Source organism: Podarcis liolepis (assembly GCF_965112155.1).
Source record: "Podarcis liolepis genome assembly, chromosome: 6".
Lineage (NCBI taxonomy): Eukaryota > Metazoa > Chordata > Lepidosauria > Squamata > Lacertidae > Podarcis > Podarcis liolepis.
Genome location: NC_139559.1, coordinates 42,536,005 through 42,555,400, shown reverse-complemented (window position 1 = coordinate 42,555,400; position 19,396 = coordinate 42,536,005). Strand labels below are relative to the sequence as shown.

General features: G+C 45.4%; 1 protein-coding gene across 14 annotated transcripts in view; it reads right to left on the bottom strand.

Moving 5' to 3' along the window:
• The window catches only part of PLEKHA6 (pleckstrin homology domain containing A6), a 200,314-nt gene that overhangs the window by 45,615 nt on the left and 135,303 nt on the right, over positions 1-19,396 (bottom strand). For 4 of the 14 annotated variants that reach the window (XM_083508777.1, XM_083508784.1, XM_083508790.1 and 1 more), the window contains 7 exons: positions 18,886-18,990; positions 18,268-18,340; positions 15,957-16,057; positions 8,283-8,458; positions 6,811-7,305; positions 4,616-5,126; positions 2,738-2,824 (listed from right to left, as the gene is read on the bottom strand). In XM_083508777.1, the coding sequence (XP_083364903.1) occupies positions 2,738-2,824; positions 4,616-5,126; positions 6,811-7,305; positions 8,283-8,458; positions 15,957-16,057; positions 18,268-18,340; positions 18,886-18,990 (1,548 nt within the window). The remainder of the gene's footprint in view (positions 1-2,737; positions 2,825-4,615; positions 5,127-6,810; positions 7,306-8,282; positions 8,459-15,956; positions 16,058-18,267; positions 18,341-18,885; positions 18,991-19,396) is intronic. The other 10 variants (XM_083508788.1, XM_083508783.1, XM_083508789.1 and 7 more) reach the window with 5 other exon arrangements.

Here is a 19,396-nt window from a genome sequence, read left to right as displayed (position 1 = left end):
AGTGACTGCTCTACAGTCTTTATGCCAAGGCTGGCATGTTGAGAACGTGGGCTCAGCACATCCATTCAGAGTTCTGCAGGGGAAGAAGGGATTGTGCTATTGGCTCCACGCATATGGCCTCTTCCAAAAGCTCAGCATCCCTTTCAATGGCTTTGCAACTGTGCAGTAAAAACTGTCTGAGCTGAAAGCTGGAAGAGTGCTGAAACAAACAGCGGATTCTGCACACGTCAAACTCTGCACAGATTTACTCAGTCTACATTCCTGGGGCATCACTTTGGGTCATGCAAATTGGCTTTTACTCAATCTCTATCCAGCCTCTATGTGGATGTCCATCGGAAAAACGGGATGGTCTACCTATTCTAGATACAGGCATACAGGAAGTTGCCGTATACCAAGCCAGACCATGCTAACTGGAAATGGCTCTCCAGGATTTCAGACATGGTCCCTCACAGACCAACCTGGAGATGTCAGGGATTGAACCTACGGCTTTCTGCATGCAAAGCAGATGCTCTACGACTGAGCTATCACCCAAGACAGCAAGCATAGCTACAGCTTCTCCCTACAGCTTCTTCACCTGGCAAGAAAGTTAGGAGCAGCATACAAAGGGACCCTTACAAAAATGGGGCTCCTGTGCATTATTCTCTGCAAGCATGACACCAACAGTGTGCTTTTGACCCAGGTAAACTACTTCTCAGATATAGACAAAAATTATTTTGATCTGTTTTGGAAACGATTTGTCTCTTTCTAAACACACAGAACCTTTACTATCAGGCCTGGGCAGCCTGAGCTCTGTGTCTGTAATTAACAGATATGTGTCCAGATTGCTGGAACGCTCCAATTGGAGAACAGCCTTTACCAAAGGCATTGTGGACTTTGAAAAAGCACGGACTCAGGACGAAGGGAAGAAACGAGCTAAGAGGAAGGCACATTTGGCAAATCCTCACCATGATCAACTCCCACCCAGAAACCTATGTCCCCACTGTGGAAGGATGTGTGGATCCAGAACTGGCCTTCACAATCACCTATGGACACACCGCTAAGACCATGTTCATGGTAGACAATCTTGCTCAGCAATGAGCGATCGCCAAAGAGTCCAGACTGCTAGCGCTGCTTTTTCCTGCGCCAACATCCGCATCTATTCCTGCCACCAGACATTCGCCCCACCCCCAAAAACTGCTGGAGATGGGGACAGAGCACCTGCTATGAGAGAGACTGTCCATGATGTGCTCGGTGATACCAGGATCATCTCAGTGCACTCCTGGTTCAGCCACATGCATCCGCTTTGTGTGCATAGCTGGTGAGAAGGCAGGGGGAGTGAGGGGAGAAGCTGCGTGCAACAGTCCGTGCAACTAGAATCTGTTCCGCAGGGCACCTTAATCCAGTCCAGGAATTACTGGTTGCTCTCATAGGTGAAAGGTGTCAGGCAGGGTCAAGAACCTTGGCATGGAGCAAATGGAAGTTGGCAGTTTCACTTGGCAGAGTCCCACTCACAGTGGTTTCTGCCCCCACCACATGGATCCGCCCCCGTAGTGAAATAACCAAACAAAAGAGAGAAGCAAGAAGGAGTGAGGAAAATACAGCATTGAAAGAAATGACAGCCAGCAACAGGGAACAGGGCTTTCTGCATGTCCTTTTCAAGCTCACCCAATTTTGCACTGTCCCAGAAACTACACTGGAGGATTGCAAGCTCTGGCAGTGCTTGCCTGTATTGCTGCCCTGGCTTTTGCTCTCTTCATTTCTTCTTTATGGGCTGCCAAAGCAATACATCCTTGGAATAGGGGAGGAATCCCAGAGGAAAAATGTGCTCTTCCAACAAGCCCTTTTCTGCATTATGGTTGCCACTGTAGCAATGGGCAAGGTGCTGCTCATTTAAAGACAGGGATTGGGAACCTGTGGTCCTCCAGAAGTTGTTTGGACTCAAGCTCCCATCAACCCTGGACCATTGGCTACAATGGACGAGGTTCATGTGAGTCTCACAACATTGGGAAGGCCACAGGTTCCCCACCCCTGATTTAGGGGAGCAAAATGGTATCGAGTTCAAATCACATGCCAGGTCAAAACTCTGAACAGCAGCTCATGATCACTAAAGGGAAATGTTTGAGTTAAGCTTGCAGCAGCAATGAGCACTGTGCCTCAGTTTATATTCCACAGTGGCCTGGTGGGCAAGCCAGGATGGAGGCTTCCCTTCTGCCATGCAGATGTAGCTTGTAATGTGAAATGAAGCCTCTGCTTTAACTCCTGATTGCACCTTTTTATTTATTAATTGTGGAAAAAGGAGAATCACATGGATGATGCTTCTGGACAACTGTGGGTGGACCCATTTTACATTACATGCTACTCCTCTTGCAGGATGCTAATGAAGCACCAAATGTAAAAACTGGGGGCTGAATGTGTGAACAGGAGCTGTTTCACTATCTCCATAAATCACATGTCTATTTCCCTCCTTACTCCGCCAAAAAAGGGCAGCCCTGTCTTCAACAGAATTATCTGTCAGTTTGCATAGTCACGGTGTATTACATATCCAGACTGGTCTCACACTGCTGGTCTCACACAGCTAACATATCCCTGTAGACTGAAACACTAGAGAATATGACTGTTACAGGACAGTGGTTTCATGTCCAGGAAGAAATTGCCCATTGCATAATAACATCCTTCACCCCACCTCTGAATTAGATCCCAACCTTGGGAAGGAAACCCAGCATCCCTAGTGGAATGCTGGGATGCCAATGGGACATACCATTTTGTCGTGGACCGTAGGGGATGCTGGATAGTTGAAGGGGAACATTCCTGCAGGGACAGGCCTCCTGTCACCCAGATAATCATACTGAGGAAAGAGAAGAAACCACACACATGCATGAAGAAGGCTCATATCACTGTAGGGTGACCATAGTCCACGCTACCTTTCCCCACAATATGGAACAGTTGGCACAGCTCACGATGGAGACAACAGGCAAGGCAAAGGAATTGCCCAGGGTTATTCAGTCAGGGTGAGGGACAGGTCAATGGTAGGAGGGCCAAGGTGTTGTGGCCTAGACATAAGAACAACTAAGATGCTCTTGGAAAAGAGGAGTTGGTTCTACAAGCTGGGAGTACAGTTCTGTTAGGAGAAGAGGAAAAGAAGGGGCAGGTTTTTCCCCAGGCTCCTACCCTTGGAACCTCCAATGCCACTCAGTTCCTGGGCTGCTCTCACCCTCAGTTCTGCCTGATATTCACTAATATTTGTCTGCACAATGAAAAATGTTCTAAAGTTTCACCAGCAACCTTTTCAACATGTCTCCCGGCACAGTTAACGTGCCAGTTCTGTTTAGCCTGAACATGCGACTCCAGTACCTCAATTCAGTTGGGAGTTCTGAATCCCCTATACCTCATGTTTCAACTGAGTCTCACCCAGACCCTTATTTTTTTATTTCTGGGACAAGTGAAATAAAAACAGACTGTGACTGAGCATTTACGGACTGCTGAGTGGCCAGAAGAAGCCCTGACATGTCAGAGATTAAGAATAAAGGTTTTATTCTAGCTCACAGGTGAGCAACCTGTGGCCTTAGGAAAACATGCAACCTGTGACTTCCTATTATGTGCCCCTCTGTTGACTCCTGAAGCTGCCCCATTCTTCCATCCATGCTTTTTATCCATTTCCCCCCTTTTTCAGGCATTTGTGTTTTGCTCTCTTTCTGTGTTGTTTCAGAACACAGAACTGGAAGATGTAGTACTTTCTTTCATATGTGTATGTTTTAAAAACTTCTCCTCTGGTTGTATGGCTTGGGGGAAAGACTTTTCTCCTCCCTAAACCGTTGAATAATATATCGGTAAGAATTACTCTTACTTCCTTTCCGGAGCAGTGGCTGCATTGGTCTTTGGTACTAAAAAAAAGTTCTCTGTTTATTTGAAAGTAACCCCATCACTGCAAACCTAGCAGTTCGAAAGCACACCAAAGTGCAAGTAGATAAATAGGTACCGCTCTGGTGGGAAGGTAAACGGCATTTCCGTGTGCTGCTCTGGTTCGCCAGAGGCAGCTTAGTCATGCTGGCCACATGACCCGGAAGCTGTACGCCGTCTCCCTCGGCCAATAAAGTGAGATGAGCGCCACAACCCCAGAGTCAGCCACAACTGGACCAAATGGTCAGGGGTCCCTTTACCTTTACCTTTGCCTAACCCCATCACACTCAGTGGGGCTTGCTTCTAACTAGATATACATTGAACTGGGAATTCTAAACCATGAGGAAGCAGGGTGGTCTCCATTCCAGATCAGTTAATCCAGAATAGTTTTGTCTCTGGCTCCAGCCATCATCAGTTCTGGCTCTGCCCAACACTGGCACGTGAGCCACAACAAGTAATCCATTGAGGAAATGCAGCCCTCAACAGAAAAAACCGATGTTGCCCATGACTGCCTCTCCTCACCTTCATCAAAGCTAGTGTGCCTTCCCACTCCTGCCGAGGTAATTTCCCCTCACCCTTCCTAATACTCCTCAGTCTCAGTACACAGCATATACAAACACAGGTAACGATTAGGTTACTAAGACTGTGCTAATGTTCCCTCAGTGCACAGCTTCAGTACTCCCCCAAAGAGTGGCAGGAAGCCCCGAGGGTAGGAGCGGAGACCGCGAGGGAGGGTTACCTTTGGTGAACTGACCGATCGCCTCATCATGTATGTCGTCGGCTCTGCATAAATCTCCTCACTCCGGGGAGGCACTCTTTCAAAGCGGGCGCTCGGAGACCTGACAGGGGAGTACACTCTGGCTCGGGTGTAGGAGCCTTGGCTCGGCGAGCGGGGGACCGACCGGGAGCGAGGCTGGAGGGACATCCTGCGCAAGGAGCCTGAGGCGGCATCCATTTCGTCATAGTACACGGGTGGCCGGGTCGGGCCTGACATCCAGATGGGAACGTCCTGCCTGCCGTAGCCTGGCTGCTCTTTCCAGTCCCGCAGCTGGTAGGAGCCGCTGTTGCGGAAGGAGTGGCGCTTGTCGTCGACAGTCCACTGAGGGCTCACACGCTCAAAGGCAGGCATAGAGCAGATGCTGTCAGGACGCACCCCAGGAGGGTAGTATTGGTAATCTTCAGAGTACTGAGGTGAGTAGGGGGGATAGTAGTCAGGGACTCTTCGGGACATCGGGTAGAACCTGGTGGGGCTAGACGGCCAGAAGGAAAGAATGAGGATGGTGAATGTAAACCCTGAGTTTGCAAAGCAATTTTAGCATCATCTGCCCTACCTTACCCATCTGTCTATCTCTGTACCAAAATCCACAGAGGATATAAATCTAGTGCAGATCTTATTTTTCTCTGTTTTTCTATTGGTTTTCACATATTGCATCACAATACAGATGTGCCAAAGCCAACACCATTTCCTCCCCACCCCCCCATACCTTTACATTTCAATTTCCTCAATCCATCATATTATTCTTTTCTCCTTCCTCCCACTTCCCTCTGCCCCCACTCGATTTCCTCCACATTATACAATTTACAATAATCTTTGCATTCTACAATCTTCTCAAATCATCTATATTTTATTATTATCTTTCCTTACTAATTTTTCTTCCATCCAGTACTTCACATTTTAATCTAGGCATATTAGCGTATCTTTTTTTGAGCAATATTTTGCCATATATTCGTCAAAACATTTCCACTCCTTTTTTAATTTTTGATTTGACTGATTTCTTATTATAGCAGTGGATATAAATCTAGTGCAGATCTTATTTTTCATACTTACATCCTAGTGGTTCCCTCTTACCCTCCAACTATACTGCAGATTAAACAGCAGAGATGGCACAATATCTTCTCACTATTAATGCTGTTTGCTGGTGTGTCATGAATTATTATCCTTATTAATGATTAAAGCTGCACATATTTTCTTTGCAAATGAGCTGCCTGCTTGAGTAACATAGTATTAAGTGTGTATCTTTTTCTTTTCAAAAAAGAAATCAAAAGCATACTGAGGATTAAGGGGTTCCATTCTGATGAAAGCCATGATGCCTGCTGTGTTAAAACTCTGGTTCTTTGTCGGGGGAGATTCAAATGTTGCAGCCTCCATGTGGAGGTCATAAGAAACACTTCCCAATGGAAGCAGTTATACAAGAGGGCTCTGTAACTGTGTGTCATGTGAGCCACCCATGCTAGCACAGCAGATTCGTAGCGCTGTGATGAACAGCCTCCTCCACACAACTGGGCCAATCCGTTTCACAAATATTACAACTCTCATGTGGAATTGCCACATGGTTTGGGACAGTTAAAAACGAAATGTCCTCAGCACTTACAGTCCTCCTAGGACTCTCTGGTTGGGAGAAGAGGAGAGAATCACAATAACTATATTGATTTAAACCTGAAGTGTACACATCACTTTCTCACCTTCTCTCAGATTATATCCACACCATACATTTAAAACCACCTCTTTCCCCACAAAAGCCCATGCTTTACTGCTGAATCAGAGCAAATGGTAGTCTGTGGAAAACTGAAATTGCCATTTGTTCTGATTCAGTGTTAAAGAATGGGATTTCATAGGGAAAGCGATGTGGCAAAAAAAGGGGGCGGAAGTGTTTGGACATGGAGCTTTAAAGCGCAGACCTCCACCTAGAAAACAAGGGGCAAAAGGTATAAGTGTGGATGAGCCCTCAGAGTCATGGGTTCCCCTAAAGTATCCTGGGAAATGTAGTCCTTAACAAGCTACAGTTCCAGGACCCTTGGGGGAGGGTGGGAAGCCATAGCTCTTAAGACTCCTATAAGTGCGTAATGCAGATGTGATGCCTTGTGTTTAGTGGGATTCCTCCCTTATTTAATTCACAGAAAAGCTATATCCACGCCTAGCTTGAATCACCTCACCTATGGAGATCCTCAGGAGGTGGAGCCCCACGGCGCAAGTTCACCCACTGCTGCAGCTGTGTCATGGAGCTCTTCCTTTGGGCAATCTTCTCAGGATTGGTGCGTGGAGCAAAACTCCGACGAGGCATAGCACTCTCACCATCGTGCTGTGGGAAGGCCATGCTGCCTGGCCGGCTAGGAGATGAGTACTGCCAGCCATTTGGCTGAGTGGGCCTCTCCACTCCAGCAGGCAGACGGGAAGTGTCAGGATAAGGGCTTCCGGGTTCAGAGGGCATTTCTTGGCTGCCAATGCCGTTGGCTTTCACCAGAGGCTCCTTCTTGCTCTCGGCTCGCTCTGTTTTCCTGTCAATCTTCTCAGAGCCACGCCCGTCTCCTTCGCCTCTGGTCTTGGCTTCTGGCTCAGCTTTGGCAGCCTCTCTGGTCGGGACACTGCGGTGGTGGTGGTGCTGGTGGTTCCTGCCGGGAGGGATGTTCTCAGAATCAGTCTTCTCGTGCCTGATAAGCATGGGAAAGTAGAAATGGCCACAAACGGTCATGGCTCTCATTCCGAGCAACATAGAAAATACGCTCTAGCCTATGAATGATTCTAGTTCGCCTCCTGAAAGCACATTGCTGCTAACTTTGCAGCTCTGATATGGCCCCTGCGGGGGGGGGGGGGGAGAAGGGAGAAACCAGACATTGTACTCTCCCAATAAGCTTTCTCTTTCAAGTTGCTTAAAGACCTCCAAAGCTATGTTTCCTGTCATCCCATTCAAAGAGCCTCAATGCTTTTTAAATGTTACCTATTTTAGAGTTTCCATACTTTTCTGCAGGATCTGTGAACCTTATTTATAACGATGACTTGGTCTCACAAATTTAAAGGACCAGAGGAAACATCTTAATGGAGAGGCAGAGAAACTATGTGACTTGAACGCAAGAGAACAACCCGGGCTGGACTAAGACCTTCAGTTGTCCCAAGCACTAAAAGATTATGGTGCCTCCCGAATTCATAATGAAAACAATACTAACCCATAAAATAAAATTTCACAGTAATAAAAAAGTAAAGCATAATTTATTGCAACAGATGACAGTATCTGCTTTCCTTGCATTATTTTGATCAAAAGTTAGTAGGGTGCCCTCCTGGTTTAGGTGGGGATAATAAAAAGATAACGTAAAAATGGGAGATTATACAGTGGACTGTAAGGAAATCTAGCCTAGTTCTGATTTTTGCCATGACGACTACTTTGATGCTTTAAGGGGGGGGGGGAATCAAAAAAATTTGGGTGCTCTTACTTTACTGGTTTTCCAAAGACATAGCTAATGCCAACTGAGATCCCTCAGAACAGATGCTATTGGACTGCAACTCCCATCAGCCTCAGCCATCATGGCCAATGGTCCAGGACGTTGACTATTATAGTCCAACAACATCTAGAGAGCACCATTTGGTTTTGGACCACATGCTACATAGTTTCCCCCCAACAACAACAACTGACCTCTGAGCAGGTGGGATTTGCACCCGGGCAGCTTCGCCCATGGCTTGAATCCAGGATTCCTGCTCCTCGTTGTTCTCTGCACTGAAGAAGTAAGTCCGGATGCCTGCGTGCTCAGCCTGGGGAGAGAGGGACTTCTTGTTATTCCCTGGTGTCTCTTCCATCCAGCACACAGTCACCTGTGGAGCAGGTAGAAATGGAGAAAGGGGAGGGAGAGAGAAGAGAAGAGAAGAGAAGAGAAGAGAAGAGAAGAGAAGAGAAGAGAAGAGAAGAGAAGAGAAGAGAAGTCACCAATTAGTCTCTGCAGCATTAGCTTGAGGTCACCAAGGATTATAGGAGAAATTGGCATAATCTTTCATTTGGCATAATTTCCAGCATATACTGGACTGGCTACTATAGTTTCAACAAACTTTTATTTTCTAGTTTTCAGCTGGGGAAAATTGAAGTGAAAAAGCATGTTTTTAGGCCATAATGGCTATAGGTTAGCTTTATATGCATTTGTCCTTGGTGGTGGTGGGTGCCTTTAAAAGAGGATTATGGAGGAGAGGGCTATCAATGGCTATTCCTTAGAGGCAACAATGCTTCTGAATACCAGTTGCTGGAAACCACAGGAGGGAGAGTGCTTTTGTGTTTGAATCCTGCTGGGGAGGGGTTTCCCCCAGACATCTGATTGGTCACTGTGAGAACAGGATGCTGGAAAATTTGCCTTTTAATATATTGATAAATCCCAGTTTCAGAGCAGCTTAATCACAGGAGTGACACCAAAGGTCAAAATTCCTATCCAGAGACACCTTCACTAAAGCCACCCAGCAACATCCAACCCCCCCCCCAGCCCCACTGATGGAAAAGGCCCCTCCCACCTGCCTACCAAGCCCCCCCCCCTTTCCCAACACCAACACACTTGTTTCCATGCATGGGTCCACATGCAGCAGAGGAATAGCATGCAAAAATCTACTTCAACATAGAACCCATCACCCCAGATCAGTGTACACCTGTGCATGCATGCAAGGAATTGAAAATGTTCTTTTTTCCATCAGGTTTCTGGAGAGGTAGTAAACTAGAACTGCCTTTTTCTAAGTGGTGGTGAGGAATGCTGTTGCAACTTTGAATTGCTGTAATATAGCTGCTTTAATGTTTTCTGATGGTTTAAATGTATTTATTGTTGTAAGGCCACCCCAAGATTACTTGATGGTGACATGTGGGATAGAAGTTTTACAAATAAATTAAAATAAATGCATCATTACTGAATAAAAGGTATGCTGCCTAATATTATCTGGAGTACTTGTTAAACTAATGGCAATGGTTTTAACTGTGGCCAGAAACAAGGGGAGATGTGTATTCCTTTACATTTTAATGATTTGGCTGCCTCACCCATTGCAAAAATGGGAGGACACTGTATCCCCTCCTCTATAAAAAGTCACTGAGGCTGGAGACTAACTGAACAATAAGGGGAGTCAGGGTCAACTATAGCTCCCTATGTTGAGTAAAAACAAGAGTGAGATTTCCTATGGATCCACTGACCCAACCACCTTGGTATTTAAATCTGCCTTCCTGATGAAACATAGGAAAAGAAAATACTTTTGTATTCCTTTCCAAATGCTTATCTCACAGGAGGCAGTGGCAGCCACCAACTTGGACGGCTTCAAAAGAGGATTAGACATGGAGGAGGTGAATCTGGAGGCAATAACACTTCTGAATACCAGTTGCTGGTAACCCCAGGAGGGCAGCGATCATGTCCTCCTTGCAGATTTCCAACAGGCAATGGGTTGGCCACTGTGAAAACAGGATGCTGGACTAGATAGGCCAATAGTTCAACTGCAGACTGGCCATATTTATTTGACTATAGGAAGAAGCCCTTCAAGAGGCAGGAATTATCAGGGCACCATTCCAAGGATATGTGTGCCACTTGTACATGGAAACATGCTGCACTCCTTTGCGTGATCCCCATGATATTATGCTTTCACCACAATAATGCCTCTAATTTCAGGGCTTCCAACAGTGGAGTCAAAGACACCATGGGGGTGAGTAATAAATCTGACTCCCACACCATTGATTACCCGATTGTCTGATGTGAAGGACAAGATCCCCCACTTCTCTGTTATGTCATCAAACATCTTCTCCAGTTCAATGTTATATGCAGTCGATCTTTGCTCCACAGAAATCACTGAGAGCCGCTTAGGGTTGATCCCTCTTTATTGGCAGAGGCCATTTCCCCGTCTTGCTAGAGTGCAGCAAAGCCTAGGAAATGGTTTTTATATATCATGCTGCTTTGATTCTTAGTCTCAGAGGTGTATATAGGAGCTGAAGACTTGCAAAAAACAAAGACATGTCTTGTACAGCATTGAGATATTGGCACCCAACATCTTCAAAGAATACCATGCTAGGCTGGACCTTAATCTGGCTCCAGGCCCAGATAAAAAATATTTCCAATCCAAACTCCTAACCCAAATTGGACCAGCTTATTGTTGACACTTCTATCATTTGCAACATATCCATTCAATTGACACTGAAATCTTTCCAGATCTTTTCCTTTTCCTTTTATCATGAACACCTTATTTTGTATTATAGTATAAAATAGTTTTGCTTGCAGATTTCTGGTTTTGTGTCTTTCACATTTGTTTGGTTTTCATTATGTAAGAAAACTCCCCTCTTTGTGATTTTTATTATTATTTTATTTCAGTTGAATGTATTTCAGAAGAAACGTACAGCACAATTTATTCATTTATTTAGTTTTGCCCATCAGCTTTGGTTAATGATCAGTGGCCACTCATCAACCTAGTGAGATCTGAGGGTTCTTGCAAATCTGCCTTCTTGACTGACATTTTGCTGAGCCAGATCAATATCTTCAGTACATATACTCTACACCAAAAGCCAAGGATTAGGTCTGAAAGCTTGGCTATTATGAAGACATATAACACAAGGCAGACATATTCAGATATTGTGCATTGTCATTAGGTTACATACCTCTGTACTTTCACCAGTCTCCATTGTTTAGGAATTTCTAGGTGTTTGATGAGCCTAATGAAGAAATCTAGGATTTCCTCACTGCAGTTTTATCTGGGAAATGATTGGAGGTGAATAAAGCATGCGGGGCAATTTGCACTCATCCAAGCTTCATCTTTCCTTTCTGGCATGCATGCGTTTGGAAAAGGAAGGAAAATACTACCTATTTGGTGCCTGGGTGATGGCACTGCAGACGGGTTATCAGAAGAGATCTCCTGTCCGGGGGCATCCTCACGCGGAAAAAGAGGGAAGACAGAGAACAGGTCAGCCATACCCAACAAGCAATCCTTTGGGGAGAAGTCTCAAGCAGGCGAAGCGTAGCAGGAGCAGAGTTGACTGCCGTGGAAGGGAAGCTGAAGCAGAACTGGAAGGGCCATAGCTTAGCAGCAGAGCATCTGCTTTGCATGCAGAAGGTCCCGGGTTCAATCCCCAGCATCTGTGGTAGGGCTGGGAATGTTCCCTGTCAGAAACTCTGGGAGAGATGCTGCCGGTCAATGTAGACAATACCGAGATAGATGGGCAAATGGTCTGACTCAGTATACTACAGCGTCCTATGCAACTGGGCACATGCCAGATGCCTTATGAGTCTAAGACTGAAGGATCACATTGGCCCTGTCTGAGCTTAAAATAATCTAAGAGAAAATTGGGGGAGCCGATTCCTCTCCATCTCAGCCCATGGAACAGGCCTGAGCCAGTCTCCTGCTAGGCAAGGGGAAATGCAGATATGCAAGGGTTGCAGCAGCAGGGCATGCCATAAACAATATTGCAGCATGAATGTGGGATGAAGGAAATGAACCATACTATTTAGGTCTATCTATTCAGAACAATCTAAGTCTATCCATCCTACGAGAAACTTTATTATGGGTTGGTTATCTAATCCCCCTTAATAATAAACAAAGGAACAAAACACAGAAGCAAACAGAGACTATTCTCTGCTACCTTACTAACCAACACATGTCTGGATCTGGGGGATGCTACAAGAATCAGCATCTAAGACTGAAAGCCATACTTACTTGGAAATCAGCCCCATAATATGCCATAAGGGTGCCTATGACCCAACTATAAGGTTCCCTACCCTAAAGTGCTCAACAGATCATGGTATCACCAGTCCTCTGCAGCATGGGTGCACATTGAGTTCTTAGAAGTATCTCCAGGCTGAGGGGAGCATGTAAGTGTGACCCAAATCCCTACTTCACTGGAGTGGTCGAACAACACCTTTTTATCAAACCTCGGTGCAGTAGGACCCAAATGAAGATGCTTGTGCCCTAAAACGGATCCTTGCTTTGTTAGTAATCTGGGATCTGACAGCCCATCCAACACCACTGGTGCCAATAAAGCTTTCCAGAGGGCAAGCTCAGGCTTCTTCTCAAGGTGACACTATAGAGAGAAAAGAGGGTCCCTGTGCGCACATCTGAGCCAGAGGCAGGCAAGATGCCCAGACAAGCATACTTCAAAGCTCATCTGTTTCTAATGGAGCCACAGCATCTCTAGCTAAACATTCTTCTTTTCTCTCCCCCCCTCTATGGGGCAGGCAGGAATGTTAGTAAAAAACAACCCCACATATCAATAGTTTCTGGTTCTTAAAACATCCCTGTCCCATTTCAGTCCCATTTATTCTCATTAAGAGGGCATAGATAGCATAGCACACCCCTGGGACATCTGAACTAGAGCTTTATGGTGCTATTTCAACAAGCAGTAAGTAGCTTGCATGCAGTATAATGGAAGAGCCCTCTAAAGGGATGCCTATAAACAAAATGATTTAGGAATGTAACGTATGGATTGGTTGGTTTGTGTTCACATCATGAATCTTATTGGGTCTACTAAGATTTGTTTTGCATAGGTAGAAAGACCTCTCAAGCACCCCAATTTGAAGCTAGTGTTTCTAAACTCCCCCTCATTAATTTTCAATGTCCCTGATTTATTTATGCTTTTTAAAAAAACAGGAAACATGATGTTGTGTATTAGATCACATTGTTTAGAGACTTAGGATCTGTATCCCTCATTCAAAAGGGAAACTGGATGTGTGAGTCTGCGCATGAAAAAAAGTTGGCATATAAATATATTGACTCAGCCTTGGGCTGTTACAGCAAAAAGCAACTTGGTGGTCCAGGCAAGAGAGGCAAAGCTTCCCAGCTCTTCTTTGCTCATCCCTCAAAACTAACTCACAATAACCAATGTGTGACACCCTTCCAGCAACGCGGAGCTGTGCAGGTACTCCTGGAACAGTGCCACATCCCTTAGGATGTGATGCCAGAGGTCAGGAACGACTTCTCCTCTTTCCTGCAATGTCCCTTGCATGGATGGCATGTTTACATCACCTCTGGTCTCCCCACCTGCTCCCCCCAGATCTGGTGCAGCAGGGCAGAGAGCTGCTGCTGTTGCTCTGGTGCGAGGAGGCATCACCCACCATCAGGACAGAAGGAAGGTTTCTGTGACTAAGGGGGAAATGCTCAGGCTTTCCTTCCAAAGTGGGGCTGGCTGAAGAGGCACATGCATTTCAAATAATCAGCACCTGCTATACCTCCCCTGTTAGTTGAATCATGCAGGAATTCAGACCTGTGGCAACTCTGAGGAGCAGAGGCAGACCAAGTAGCTTTAGGCTGTGATATGAGCAAAATAGGATGTGCCACTCCTGCATATTGGAAAAATTCAGCCACTCACTGGATAATGGGCATGAAGCTGAGCCCCTGTGGGCCACCCACAACCTGATGCCCTCCACATATTTCAGACTATAATGTCTGTGCTAGCTAGGAGGGATGGGAGTTGCAGTTCAAAGCATCTGGAGAGACCAGGTTGGGAAAGGCTAGGTTAGACTGCAGCACTTGGGTCAGAGAGATCTGGGTCCAGTCATCATCCTCATATGGAAAAAAAAGCCATAATCTCTGAGGTTCATCAAGAATGCCACCCCAAACTCATTGGGAGAAAGAGAAATATACATATGTAATGGATAAATATATGAATAAAGCACATTTACAAACACAATTCCTTGTCCCGTGCAAGGTTTTTTTGTGGGGGTGGGTAAAACTAAGTTATTTAACAATCTAAAGCATTTTCCAAGGTCGGTGTTTCCCAAGAGTGTACAGCATGAGTACTTGTGTATTAAAAGGGAAGAAAATGATGTCCACTGGCAAAGCACCTCTCCTCCGACAATGCCCTGTGCACAATCAACCATTTTAGAAATAAACAAGCAAATAAATATTAAAATATTGTTTGGGGGGGAAATGTATGGAAGAGGTGCAAAATAGTTTTCAGCGTTTCAAAACTGAGCAAAGGGTTCCTCCTCCCAGATGCCCAACGTGAGACTCCCACCCGCAGCCTTTGAGTTGAGCAACTATCCAACTACCATTGTGGGTTTGATCAGTGAGAACAGCAAGGGCTCCTGCAGCTCTTCAGCATTTTTCCGGCTTGTACGCACAGCCTTCCTAGTAAATATGTCTGTCAACAAGACGTGCTTCCCTCTCAGATGGCGAGGCTCAGAAACAGCCTCAAAGTCCCTGCAAGCAAGCTTGAGGGACCACAGTCAAGCATCCGGAAATAATGTACTTTAGCTGCCGTGCTCTTCCCTTTTGGCCAGTCCTCCCTCTGCAACAACTCCTCAGTGCTATTAGTCAGAGGGCGTGAATATCTCTCCTAGGCAGCTTGGTGGGGACCGCACGGAACTGCGTTTTTTAAAAAACAAAAAACCAGAAACTCCAACAACAGCTCAGTCTTGTGCCTAAAGACCACTGCAATCAATCTTCCAGTATCACAGAAGACTTCTATGAAAGAACATCTTCCAAAGGAAAATGGGAAGTGGGTGATGCTGCTCATTACTTCCTGCTGCGATACTGCTCATTACTTCCTGCTGCGATACTTAGGGACAGACAGGAAACCTGTGGCCTTTCAGGTGTTACTGGGCTCTGATACCCATCAGCCCCAACCAGCATGGCTCATGGTCAGGGCTGATGTGAGCTGTAGTCCAGCAACCTCAGGAGGGTTGCATTGCATTTAAGGTCAATAACCTCCCCAGCCTCATGTCCCCCATCATCAGTATCATGAGCATCATCACCAGCAATAACTATTCAATGCATTTCACACATGTCAGCGGTGGTTACAATGGCCCTGAAAGATAGTAGGTCAGTGTTATCATTCTCATATTGCACAGGTGTCAGGCTAAGGGTAATATTCAAACCTGTTGAGCTGCAGTGAGATTTGAAGGGGATACTTCTAGGTTCATGTCCCAGTCCTTTAGAGACTTCACAACAAAGGAAAGTTGTCAAAATTAAAATAGCCAAGTGGTGAAAGGAACGCTAGGATATCATGCTCTTGGAAAATAAGGAAATAAAGTCTTACAAAAGAGGTGTTCATGTGTTACATTCAACAAGTGTACAATCTGTGTATCTGTGCATTCAACAGATGAGCTGTATACTCATCCAGTTATTTACATGTAATATTTGACAAGTATATGGTCTGTATAACTCGCTCATACCTCTTCACTCAGTCGCCAGTCACCTGCCCACCTTTAAGGACCAAATTCACAGGGTCACGAGCACCACAGCCTAGGAGGAACCTAAGGACCACTTCTGATACCAACACACAGCTAGAGCAGAGCAGCTTCCAGCTTCCAACCACACTTCTAGCTGTACATTCAAGAATATCCTGCCACCTCTGTGAGAACCTCAGCCATTTACTGACCTTAAAGGTGTATTTCCTGCTGATGTTATCCGACGGCTGAACAGCTGCAACCCGAAAACTGAGAAGTGGGATGCTGCCCAAGATGCTTTCCTCCTTCTCGTCTGCATGAAGGAAGGTGGGAGATCAAAGAATTAGACACATACAGAGGCATCCCCTTCTCTCTGCCAACAAGCTAGAAATGCTGTCGCTGTGGAAGGTCTCACACAAATGGGCTCCTTCACCGCCACCAGTGGGAAAGAAGAAGCCAAGGGTTCCCCTTACTGGCAAAATAAGAGCTGGAGAGTTAAGAACAACAATTGCCCCAAGTGGGCCTACACATCTACGTACCTGGGGAAAATGGCTCCTCTCCCTGTCACATCCGTGCCTGCTACTGTCTCTGTCTCAGGCCGGCAAGAACCCTCACACACATATCAGTTACGTTTACAGCTCACAATACTGTCTAGTTAATAATTCATCCCCACCTTCTAGATTCACTGCCAGAGAGGAGTTCAGGCAACAGGTTTCTGAGAACCAAAGGTTGTGAGGCAGATTTTATTTTTATATATAAATATAAAATCTATACACATACATACATACATACATACATACATACACCCTGTATATGTATGTATATATGAATGTACAGTAAGCCCAAAACTTATGCACATTTAACTTGTGCACATTCAGCTTTGCGCGCATGACCAAACAAAATGAGAAAGAGGACAGGGTTCTGGGGGAAATGACTTTGACAATCCCACCCACCATTGAACCCAGTGTGTTTTGACTATATGTGATTTTGGTTTAGGTATGATCACTGAAATGTAACCCACACGTATGTTGCAGGTTTATGACAGATGGGAAGCATGTGGCCCTCCAGAATATGTTGGACTACAATTCCCATCATCTCTGGCCATTGGGTTTTGCTGGCTGGAGATGATGGGAGGTGGAGTCCAACAAGTAGGGCAACAAGTCCTCCATCCCTGAATACACACACACACACACACACACACACATACATACATACACACGCATATTTGAAGATGAAAATGCACTGAAATTCTGAATTCTCATTGGGCATTTTTCAATCATCCAAGGGCTGAAACCACACACCTCATGGACTGGAGGCCCTCATCTTATAAGCACCTCACAAGCCTCTTTAGCCTTTTTTGTACCATTACAAGTCCAGTTCACTAAACTCTGGCCTGAAGGACCAGTGCCAGCCCTTTTTCAGAGGAAAGCATGATTGACAAAAGGGTGTGTGTGTAAATGTTAATGTCAGCACATATCCTCTGTGTAAGAAAGAACCAATGATCCAGGCCATCTGCTCCAGAGAAATATGCCAATAGCTGTACCAAGTCTGGCCTTCAAAGACATAATGAAATGTACATTCCCTTCCACAGTTTATCATCACACAGCTTGCATTAGAAGTTACCATAATGCAGAGAGGAGGAAAGAGAGGCATGTTTACTAACAAACATTTTCTGCCTCATGTGTAATCTTCTCCTAAAGCTGCAAAATGCCATGCTGATGCCAGATATACGGAAGGCTATACAACCAGGGATGGGATTTCTCAGTGAATTGTCAAATCAAGTCAGAGTTGCTGTACATGTTAGCTTTAAGCATCTACCAGAGACTCCCACCCATTTGTCCTTCTCTTCCAACAGTAAAATAAAACACTGAGAAGGGGCAGTCAGCCCTCAGATACCCCACAACATTGTCTCTCTCTCTCTCTGTTTGCTGAGATTCATTTTGCGCTGAAATTTTCTGAGCAAATTGGGCAACTGGAGAAGGGGCAGAATGCTGGCAGTCTGCAGAACAGTCACAGGAGAAAAGGCAGAATGGGCATAGATGTGGGTGGGAGGGAGAAGGAATCCTCCACAAAGCTATGACTCACCCAGGGGGATTGTGCCACTATCATTGCAGTGTTTTACATGCACTCAAATAATGATCCTACTTCCTGGTAAACTACACTTTTTGGCCCTGAAAGAATGAGTCTTTTTTCATGTGGAAGGTGACTTTGCCAGTATCACAGACACCCATTGGTTAATACCCATGACATCACTGTGAGACTTGTTGAAAGCTGCTTTTGTGTGTACTCATGCCAGTTTAAATGCCAGCATTTCTCCAGAGGCTGTATGCCACCTTCATCAGATGAACACATTGCTGATACAAGTCACTGCACTCCAATAGGAAAAGACCAGCCAAAGCATGGAGATGAACGCAAGCTCTTGACTAAATAAAGGCATAATTTATGGCTTTGCTTTCACACTGTTTTCAGCACTTGTGAGTTACTCAAAGTGCCTACACACTAGACCTTGGTTCGTCTACATACCTTTGTAGTAGAAAAGGCAGCGATCCACCAGTACAAACCAGCGCTTATTCCATTGCTTCACCCCAGAACTCGCCTGTAAAGAGATATGGAAAGCAAATCAAGGCCATGGCATTTACAGCACTGTATGCAATAAAGAGTTGTAGAAGTTTGAAAAGCTTCCCATGAAGAGATGGAAGAGCTGGTGCTGAGCTCAGCAGAAACAAGGGATCGCTGGAATTCTTAGGGGATTTCCAGATAAACAACCCAGAAGACCTTTGAAGTCAAGTTGAGATCCTGACAAGGTGGATGGCAGGATAGCAATGCCCAGTATTCTCAGTTACAAGTGCATGTGGTACTTTGGATAAGATTCCAAGTGGAGTGGATACCAAATAGTTGAGACTTAGGTTTTACATTGTGTCCTTGGCTGCGGAAAAGTTTGGGTTACATTAGGAACGGAGGAAGTTGTGGCGCTGGATATTTGATGGACTCCAACTCCCATCAGCCCCAGCTAGCATAGCCAGTGTTCAGGGATGGTGAGAGTTGTGGTCCCCCAACTTCTGGAGGACCACTGATTCTCCATCTTAGAGTTACATGAATAGATAGATGATGGTTGGGTACCCAATAACCTCTGCAATGTACCTGCTTGAAGAGCCAGCCACTCTTAGTCACTGCAGCGTTGGGATTCCTCTTCATGGAATTGGAGCGCTTCCCAAAAGCAATCCCTTTCCGAGAGGAGCGTGAGGCCTTTGAGAAATGAGAGAGAGAGAGAGGTTTAGGAAGGAAGGCTACTGATGGAGTGCACAGATTCCTCTGTGGAAATCGCTCACAAAACCACAACCAATTCTAGGAGGAATAGCACAGGATAACATAGCGTTTGTTAGGCTGAGGAATGCTGGGTGGAACACTGATTTCCTAACACATAAGAAAAGGCCCATCATATAAGAAAGATGAAGCATTCAAACCATGGGAAAACTGTATTCCAGCCTCCAAAAGTTGTTGGACTACATATCCCTGATCAAAGGCCAGGCTGGCTGAAACTGATAGGAGTTGGAATCCAACAATATCTGGAGGATATCAGATTCCTCATCCATGATTTAAACCAACCCACAGTGATGTTTCCACCCCAGATTGGGTAATATTTGTTGTTTAT